General features: G+C 43.1%; 2 protein-coding genes across 2 annotated transcripts in view; one reads left to right on the top strand and one right to left on the bottom strand.

Annotated features, from left to right (window-relative positions):
* Positions 1-1,618, top strand: part of LOC123511946 (extensin-2-like) — a 2,982-nt gene extending 1,364 nt beyond the window's left edge. Inside the window, exon 2 of the mRNA XM_045268054.1 lies at positions 1-1,618. This exon is cut by the window's left edge and continues 403 nt beyond it. Within this exon, the coding sequence (XP_045123989.1) occupies positions 1-1,618 (1,618 nt within the window).
* Positions 1-10,000, bottom strand: part of LOC123512070 — a 135,500-nt gene that overhangs the window by 116,177 nt on the left and 9,323 nt on the right.

Raw genomic sequence — 10,000 nt, 5'->3', positions numbered from 1 at the left:
ACCAGCCTATACCAGTCCCCTTTACCAGACTCCTATACCAGACTCCTATACCAGCCTCCTATACCAGCCTCCTATACCAGACTCTTATACCAGCCTCCTATACCAGCCTCCTATACCAGCCTCCTATACCAGACTCTTATACCAGCCTCCTATACCAGACTCCTATACCAGCCTCCTATACCAGCCTTCTATACCAGACTCCTATACCAGACTCCTATACCAGCCTCCTATACCAGCCTCCTATACCAGACTCCTATACCAGCCTCCTATACCAGCCTCCTATACCAGACTCTTATACCAGCCTCCTATACCAGCCTCCTATACCAGCCTCCTATACCAGACTCTTATACCAGCCTCCTATACCAGACTCCTATACCAGCCTCCTATACCAGCCTTCTATACCAGACTCCTATACCAGACTCCTATACCAGCCTCCTATACCAGCCTCCTATACCAGACTCCTATACCAGCCTCCTATACCAGACTCCTATACCAGACTCCTATACCAGACTCCTATACCAGCCTCCTATACCAGCCTCCTATACCAGACTCCTATACCAGACTCCTATACCAGACTCCTATACCAGACTCCTATACCAGCCTCCTATACCAGACTCCTATACCAGCCTCCTATACCAGCCTCCTATACCAGACTCCTATACCAGCCTCCTATACCAGACTCCTATACCAGACTCCTATACCAGCCTCCTATACCAGCCTCCTATACCAGCCTCCTATACCAGCCTCCTATACCAGACTCCTATACCAGACTCCTATACCAGCCTCCTATACCAGACTCCTATACCAGACTCCTATACCAGACTCCTATACCAGCCTCCTATACCAGACTCCTATACCAGACTCCTATACCAGACTCCTATACCAGCCTCCTATACCAGCCTCCTATACCAGACTCCTATACCAGACTCCTATACCAGACTCCTATACCAGACTCCTATACCAGCCTCCTATACCAGCCTCCTATACCAGACTCCTATACCAGACTCCTATACCAGCCTCCTATACCAGCCTATACCAGTCTCCTATAGCAGACTCCTATACCAGCCTCCTATACCAGCCTCCTATACCAGCCTCCTATACCAGACTCCTATACCAGCCTATACCAGTCCCCTATACCAAACTCCTATACCAGCCTCCTATACCAGCCTATACCAGTCCCCTTTACCAGACTCCTATACCAGCCTCCTATACCAGCTTCCTATACCAGCCTATACCAGTCCCCTTTACCAGCCTTCTATACCAGCCTCCTATACCAGCCTTCTATACCAGCCTTCTATACCAGCCTCCTATACCAGACTCTTATACCAGCCTCCTATACCAGCCTTCTATACCAGCCTCCTATACCAGCCTCCTATACCAGACTCCTATACCAGCTTCCTATACCAACCTATACCAGTCCCCTTTACCAGACTCCTATACCAGCCTCCTATACCAGCCTATACCAGTCCCCTATACCAGACTCCTATACCAGACTCCTATACCAGCCTCCTATACCAGTCCCCTATACCAGCCTATACCAGTCCCCTATACCAGATTCCTATACCAGCCTCCTATACCAGCCTCCTATACCAGTCCCTTTTCCTTTTCACTTGTTTGAGGACTGGCATCTTTGTGGGCATTTTTTATATCACTTTTTTTTTGTCCTTGGCGGTTTCCCCTCTTACACAAAAGAGGCAAGAAGAGTGAGGGGCGCACGTGTCACAGGAACATCTCGAGGCTGGGGGGTGGGGGGTGCTGTCAACTTCCTCTCACCTCATTATAACGAACCAACATCCCTTCGCTATCTATCTATCTATAACGAATTAACATCCCTTCACCTCTCTATAACGAATTGACATCCCTTCACCTCTCTATAACGAATTGACATCCCTTCACCTCTCTATAACGAATTGACATCCCTTCACCTCTCTATAACGAATTAACATCCCTTCACCTCTCTATAACGAGGCAACATCCCTTATTTCTCTATAACGAACTGTCCCCTGAGCTCCATAATAAACTGTCCTCTCACCTCTATAACGAATTAACATCCCTCCACTTCTCTATAACGAAACAAGATCCCTCACTTCTCTATAGCGAATTATCCTCTCAGCCCTATAACGAACTATCCCATGACCTCTCTATAACGAGCCAACATCCCCTCACCTCTCTATAACGAACGAACAATGCATCAGTGACGATAAATGTTCTCTATAACGAAGTAACAACAAATCAATGGTAATAAATAACAACAGCGTAATAATGGACGCTGTATTCTCTCTCTCTCTCTCTCTCTCTCTCTCTCTCTCTCTCTCTCTCTCTCTCTCTCTCTCTCTATTTCTTGCCACATTTCCTGCCTCCATCTTTCCTCAGTGATGGAGAGAAGATTGCCCTCTCTCTCTCTCTCTCTCTCTCTCTTGAGGAAATAAAACACTTCCTCTACCGACCTCAGCTTTGATTCTCTCTCTCTCTCTCTCTCTCTCTCTCTCTCTCTCTCTCTCTGCACTAACACTTTTAATTATATGTTTATTTTATCTATTATTTTGAAGTTGGGAGAGAGAGAGAGAGAGAGAGAGAGAGAGAGAGAGAGAGAGAGAGAGAGAGAGAGAGAGAGAGAGAGAGAGAGAGAGAGAGAGAGAGAGAGAGAGAGAGAGAGAGAATGTTAAATAGAACACACGCAAAATGAATAACAATACCACGCAATTTTAGAAAGAATTTGAAGGACACACACACACACACACACACACACACACACACACACACACACACACACACACACACACACACACACACACGGGATAGCTTTTTTTTTCTCTTTTTTTCATCCTCTTCATTTCTTTCCTTCTATGTTTTTTTTTTTTCTCGATGGTTTGGTTCCGTGTGTCGTTTGAGTTTCTCGTCACGCCAATTAGAAGAGGTTCCGAAGGGGTTCCCAAGGGATTTCCAAGGACTTCAGAGGGTGGTTAGGAGATCCCCGGCCCTTCCACATTCCTAAACGTTCCAGGATGTAGGCACGATACTCCCAAAGGTCCTTCCATCCGCGACCTACATGCCACACTCCACCACTAATCCACTCCTTCCGTGCGTTCCTTCTCATTTCAACTCCTATTTCCACATACCTCGACGTTCTTTGATAGTGGCCCAAAGTTTCTTCCACTCATTACTTACAGCCAACACTCCACAATCTGCCTCCACCACCACTCCACCACTAATCCATTCCTTTCTTGCATTCCTACTCATTTCAACTCCTATTTCCACATCCCTCAACGTTCCTGGATAGTGGAGAGTTATTCATAAAGTTTCTTCCACTCATTACCTACAGCCAACACTCCACAACCCGCCTCCACCACCACTCCATCACCAGAGAGGAGGTGGCGTAGTGGATAAGGTGGTGAGCGAGGGATCGGGCAGACGTCCACGCGTAGGTTTGAATCCCAGCACGTACCACCTTGAAACTTTGCCATTTGTCGAGTGGTTTAAAGTTACCTACATGTCACCATGATACACCAAAGATGCGCTTGGGTGGTGATATGGACCCTAATATGGGTGCCACTATATATAAAATTGCTTGCGCCACTAAAGGGTGAAAGCTGAACAGTGTTTCCCATACATACTCTTCAAATAGACCTACAAGGCGCTATAGGCCATAACATAAATACAAAAAATCCACTCCTTTCGTGATTTGCTACTCATTTCAACTTATATTTCCACATCCCTGAAAGTTTCTGGATAGTGGAGAGTCATTCCTAAAGTTCCTTCCACTTACTATCCACAACTCACTCCACAACCCACCTCCACCACCAATCCACCACCTTTCGTATGTTACCAGTCATTTCAACTCCTCTTTTCCTTTTTATTCCTCTTTTTCCACTCGATTCCCTTCAGTGAAGTGTCGAGGAAACGTTTCTCACTGAGAGTTCTTTGTCGATCTATTATTAGAGCCACCAAACCTCCTTGATATGCTGCGTGACTTCTGCATCTTGGTGTAGAGTGGCACCAGGATGTTCTTAACTCCTTCAGCACTTAGACGCTTTTTTACCTTGAGTTGGGGTACGTTTATGGAGTTTTGTTTACATTAGGAAGGGTCGATGGTGGTCAGAATATCACTGGCCTGAGTCTTTGCTATCCTAATCTCCCTACATAAGTTCCTGAAGCTGTGTAAAATCCCGAAATAGTAAGAACGAAAAGGAAAATGCGAGTTTTGGGTGTGATTAGACCATTTTATTTACATTAGGAAGAGTTTATGGGGTCAGAAGATTACTGGCCTGAGTCTTCGCTATCTTAATCCCCCCAGATAAGTTTCTGAAGCCGTATAAAATCATCAAATATTAAGTAGAATTAATATCAAAATACGAGTTTTGGGTGTGATTAAACTGTTCTATTTACATTAGGAAGGGTTTATGGAAGTCAGAAGATTAAGGCCAGAGTCTGCACTATTTTAATGCCACACAAAAGTGTTTGAAGCTGTATAAAATTGCCAAATAGTAAGTAGAATATGAATATGAAAATGCGAACTTTGGGTGTGATTAGACCATTTTATTGACATTAGGAAGGGTCTATGGAGGTCAGAAGATTAATGGCCAAAGTCTTCACTACCTTTCACTGGTAAACTCTGGAACTCCCTCCCTGCATCTGTATATCCGATTTCCTACGACTTGTCTTCTTTTATGAGGGAGGTATCGAGGCATTTGCTTCCTAATTTTGGCTGACGCTTTTCCCTTTGTAGAGAGCCAAAAATCAAGTGAGGCTTTTTTTTCATCCTTTTCTTTTTTCCCTTGACTCTCTCTCTTCCCTGCTTTTCCCTTTGTAGAGAGCCACCACTCAAATGGGCCTTTTTTATTTAACATTTTTTTTTTTTTGCCCTTGACTGTCTTTCTTCCCTTCTTCCCTTCATAAAAAAAAAAAAAAAATTCTAATCCCCCCCACGTAAGTTTCTGAAGCTGTGTAAAATCACCAAATAGTAAGCAGAATGAATATGGAAACGCGTCCTGGTACTGAAGGGGTTAATGTGTTGAGTTGTCATTAGTACCACGACACGTCCTGGGAGAAATCTCAAATGACTTCTGAATCTTGCTGGATTGGGATCAGGAACACTTATCCATTTCTTTTCTCTTTTATGTAAGTAAGGAAAACTAGTCAACGGCAACAAAAAACGGCAAAACAAAAAAGGTCCACGGAGACGCCAGTTCCCGAACAGGAGCGAGAGAAGATATTTAACCCAAAGAAATGGGATAAATGTCTTGAAGCTTCCCTCTCATGCTTATAAACAATACCCTGTCACTTTAAATCGCCAGTTACAATATAGGAGAGAAAAAACACCCTTGAAATTCCAAATGTAACACAAATGATTAGAAAAAGACGCCCACCGAGATGTCAGTCCCCAAACAGGAACAAGAGAAGAGATTTAGCCAAAAGAAATGGGATAAACATCTTGAAATTCTCCTCTCATGCTTACATACAATTTCCTCCTTGTTAGAGTAAATGATCAGTTTTATTATAGAAAAAAAAACCCATCTTTGAAATTCCAAATGGTCTCCACTTGATCCTGTTGAAAGAAGGCGAGAGGAAACGTTCTACATTCTTGGTCCTCGATGAGCAGCAGTTGGCTTCAATAGACTTGAACTGTGCCTTGTTGAAAGTTGCTCTTGACTTGACTCGACTTGGCTTGACTTGACTTGTTTATTAGCAACAAAATGTACTCCTTTACCACAAGATGACTGACTCTCTTACCATCCTTAGAGTCGCCTTCTAAATATTTCCTTTTAATCTTGTTTGTGAACTGGAACCTCAGTGGGTCTTTTCTTTTTTATCAATTTGTGTTGCCCTTGCCGGTCTTCCCTCTTACTAAAAATGAAAAAAAAGAACCTTCAGAGCCCAATAGAGTTCCACTAGAGGTTGTTAACATTGACCAAAGACAGACGGTGGCGTAGTGGATAAGGTGGTGGTGGTGGTGGGATCGGGCAGACATCCGCGCGAACGTTCGAATCCCACCACATACCGCCTTGGACTTTGCCATTTGTCGAGTGGTTTAAAGTTACCTACATGTCACCATGGTGCCCTGGTTCTAGGTGGCTGCACCAAAGATGCGCTTGGGTGGTGATATGGGCCCTAACATGGCTACCACTATAAATAAAATTGCCTGCGTCACTAATGGATGGAAGCTGAACAGTGCTTCTCACACTCTTCAAGTGTGCCTAAAGGGGCTATAGGCCATAACGTAAAAAAAAAAAAAACCTCCTTGGTAGACAATCACAAAGACTCTCCTAGACCAAAAGAATCCGTGAAACCCTAAAAAATTGGCAAGAGAGGATGCGAAAACGTTTGTGGCTCGCATTCCTCAAATGACGCACTGCTGATCACGAGTCTGCTTACACCATGCTTCTGGCAGCTCGCCAATCACCGCTGCTTCCTAACTAGTGCATGCCGCGCGCTTCAAGAATACTTATCACTTGATATTTCATACACAGGAAGCATCCATCACTTTGTTATTCCATTACTGCATGCTTCCTCTCCTCCTTCGGCCTGCTGCACTAGGCTTTCCTCCTCCTTTCACCTACTCTGTCTACCTCTCTGATGCAAGAGTTAACCAATACTCTCAATCATGCATCCCTTTCTCTGGCACTCCCTGCCTGCATCTGTATATCCGGCTTCCTATGACTTGACTTAATTTAAGAGGAAGATTTGAAGACGATTTATCTCCTTTTCTTTGGCTAACTCTCATGGACCTACAAAAGAACTAGCAGCTAAGTGGGCTTTTCTTCTGATCTTATGTTGCCCATGGCCAGCTTTCCCCTCTTACATAAAAAAAGCTTACACGTGACTGCATTCAGCGGTACTCACCAACGACAAGTATTTCTAAAGTGTATTGCTTGCACTGTCCCTGGTCCCTGTGGCTTGGACTGCGCAGATTACAAAGGATCGCTGTTCGTACACTTTTCTTTATAGTGCGCGTCTCGCCAATCTTTAACCCCTTCAGTACTATGACGCGTTTTCATATTCATTCTGCTTACTCTCTAGTGATCTCATACACCTTCAGAAACTTATGTGGGGGGATTGAAATAGTGAAGATTCTGGCCATTAATCTTCTATCTCATGTAAACAAAAACGTCTAATTATACCCAAACTCATGATAAAAATGCGTCCCAGTAATGAAGGGGTTAACCAGCCTCTAGTGGGAGCTGAGTCTTAGAGAGTTGTTTGTGACAGTTTAACGAAGGACTGCTATTCATAAACGTGTCTTCCTCCCACGTGTCTCGGCAATCGTTAACCAGCCTCTAGTGAAAGCTGGGTTTAGAGAGTTATTTGTGACAATTTAACAAAGGACTGATACTCGTAAACGTTTCTACCTCCCACGTGTCTCGGCAGTCGTTAATCATCCTCTAGTAAAAGTTTGGTTTTCGAAAGTTTTCATGATAGTTTAACAGAGAACCGCTATTCGCAAACGTTTCTGTATCGCACGTTTGTCGATAACGTTTGCTAACCCCTCGCGGATACTTTAATCAAGTTTGCGATCGTCTTTTCCCCGTTTAACAAAGAGCGCTATTCATAAACGTCTCTGCATCGTACCTCAGCAAAAAGAATCATATTACCACCAGAAAGTAGGAAAAAAAAAAAAAATCTGTAGGTGCCTCTCATTGAAGATAATTAAGATTGCCAGTGGCTCTTAATGGTTTAACAAGGAACGGCACTCACGAACATTCCTGCACGCTATTCACAAACCTTTCAGCATCTCATCCCAGCAACCTTGAACACTTCACATAAAAAAAGCAGGAAAAAAAAAACAACAACCCTGAAAACTCTAGTCATCTCCACTTCGCTCCTTTCAGAACACTTCCCTTCAGTTTGTTGCCGAATTGAACGCGACTCATGAGATCTGTTGCCTCTCTCACCACACGCCAAACCTGACACGTGAGGCTGAATCAACACACTAGCTACGTATTTTTCTTTTGTCATTCCGTACAATTGTGTTTGATCTTTATTGCTGTTTGATAGATAGATAGATAAATATATATATATATATATATATATATATATATATATATATATATATATATATATATATATATATATATATATATATAGAGAGAGAGAGAGAGAGAGAGAGAGAGAGAGAGAGAGAGAGAGAGAGAGAGAGAGACGTTTTGCTCTCTCACGACTATTTTCCAAGGCCACAGAGATGACTAGCCAGATTTTCAAGTGTTTCTCGAGTCATTAGTGTAGAAATCTTGTCACTCTTCCTTTAGAACTGCTAAAACACCTTAAAAACTCGTGTAACTTCAAATAAAACCTTTTGAAATAGTGGAGGTGAACCAGAAAAGTGTTTGAAAATACGAACCAGAGAGAGAGAGAGAGAGAGAGAGAAGTTAAGACGTAGTAGCCGCAAATAACACAACACCCAAAACACTACCGTCTCTTGTCAAACTCCTAGTAAACTCACGGAAAACGCGCCACAACTCTGAGAAGTCTTCCACCACACACTACTATGTAGACAGAAGGAAAGACAAACCCCGCGGCGTGGTGTCAGAGAATCAAGCATTAGTTCTCCAGTATTAAGAGGACCTCACCAGGATCTTAAGAAAGCGTCACCAGAATGTTCCCTCACTTGGTTCTCGAGGTGACGGGGAAGACTGTGATGGTGGCAGTGACTGTAGTGTGAGTGTGACGGTTTCAGTGACGGTAGGGTGTGTGTGTGACGGTGTGTGTGACGGTGGCAGTGACGGTAGGCGAGTGTGGAAGGCGTTTAATAGTTATAGTGACAGAATAATAAGAATTTTGCATTATTAGTAGGGTAAACAAGAGTGTAGTTGAAGTTATGGGAGTTTTTAAGGATATTTTTCTGGTTCTAGCGACAGATTACTATGATTTTTGCATTATTAGGAGGGTAAACACTCGTTCAAAGCGCTTTTGTTGAAATTACGCCGGTTTTTATATGTTTTTTTTTCTGGTTCTAGTGACAGATTAATATGATTTTTGCATTATTAGTAGGATAAACACTCGTTCAAAGGCTCTAGTCAAAGTTATACGGGTTTTTAAGGACATTTTTATGGTTTTAACGACAGATTATTATGATTTTTGCGTTATCAGTAAGCCAAGCACTCTTTCACAGGGCTCTACTCGAAGTTATAAGGGTTTTTAAGGATGTTTTTTTCTAGTTTCAGTGACGGATCAATAAGATTCCTGCATTATTAACCGGACAAGCACTAATGACAAACCGGCTAATCATCTCTGTGGCCTTTGAAAATTCTAGGTAAAGTTATACGAGTTTCTGAAGAAGGTTTTCTGGCTTCAGTGACAGATTAACAAGATTCCTACATCATTAACGGGACAAACAGTCTTGAGAAACCGGCCAATCATCTTTGTGGCCTTTGAAAACTCTAGGTAAACTTATTATAGGAAGGTTTTATGATTTCAATGACAGACTAACGAGATGCCTGCATTATTAACGGGACAGACACTCTTGAGAAACCGGCCAATCATCTCTGTGGCCTTTGAAAACTCTAGGTAAACTTATTATACGAGTTTTTCAGGAAGGTTTTATGATTCCAGTGACAGACTAACAAGATTCCTGTACTCTTAACGGAACAATCAGCCTTGACAACCCGTATAGTCATCTCTGCGGCCTTTGAAAACTGTTGAGGTGTGAGAGCGAAGCGTTTCAGAATACAAGCTCATGGGCAAGGCCAAGAAAAATCACGAACACCAGAAGTTTGAGCGTGTAAGAAGAGAGCAATGATAGAGAAGTTACCAGTGCGCCATTGTTTCGTCACTTTGCTGTGCGTTGGCATTGAAAGGAGGAAACAAAAAACGTTGTATGTGAGTTTAATGTGTCACGGTGCGTTGAAACAAGGAAAATACCGATCAGAACCTCCCGTCAAGCCTTACAACACGTGAGAGAGAGAGAGAGAGAGAGAGAGAGAGAGAGAGAGAGAGAGAGAGACTGACAGCATGGAACGAGCAACACAAACAGGGTCGCTGCTCTTAAAACGTTCCTGGGCCTCCG

The sequence above is a fragment of the Portunus trituberculatus genome, chromosome 32 (assembly GCF_017591435.1).
Source record: "Portunus trituberculatus isolate SZX2019 chromosome 32, ASM1759143v1, whole genome shotgun sequence".
NCBI classification, from domain to species: domain Eukaryota; kingdom Metazoa; phylum Arthropoda; class Malacostraca; order Decapoda; family Portunidae; genus Portunus; species Portunus trituberculatus.
This window is presented reverse-complemented; position numbering and strand designations above follow the sequence as displayed.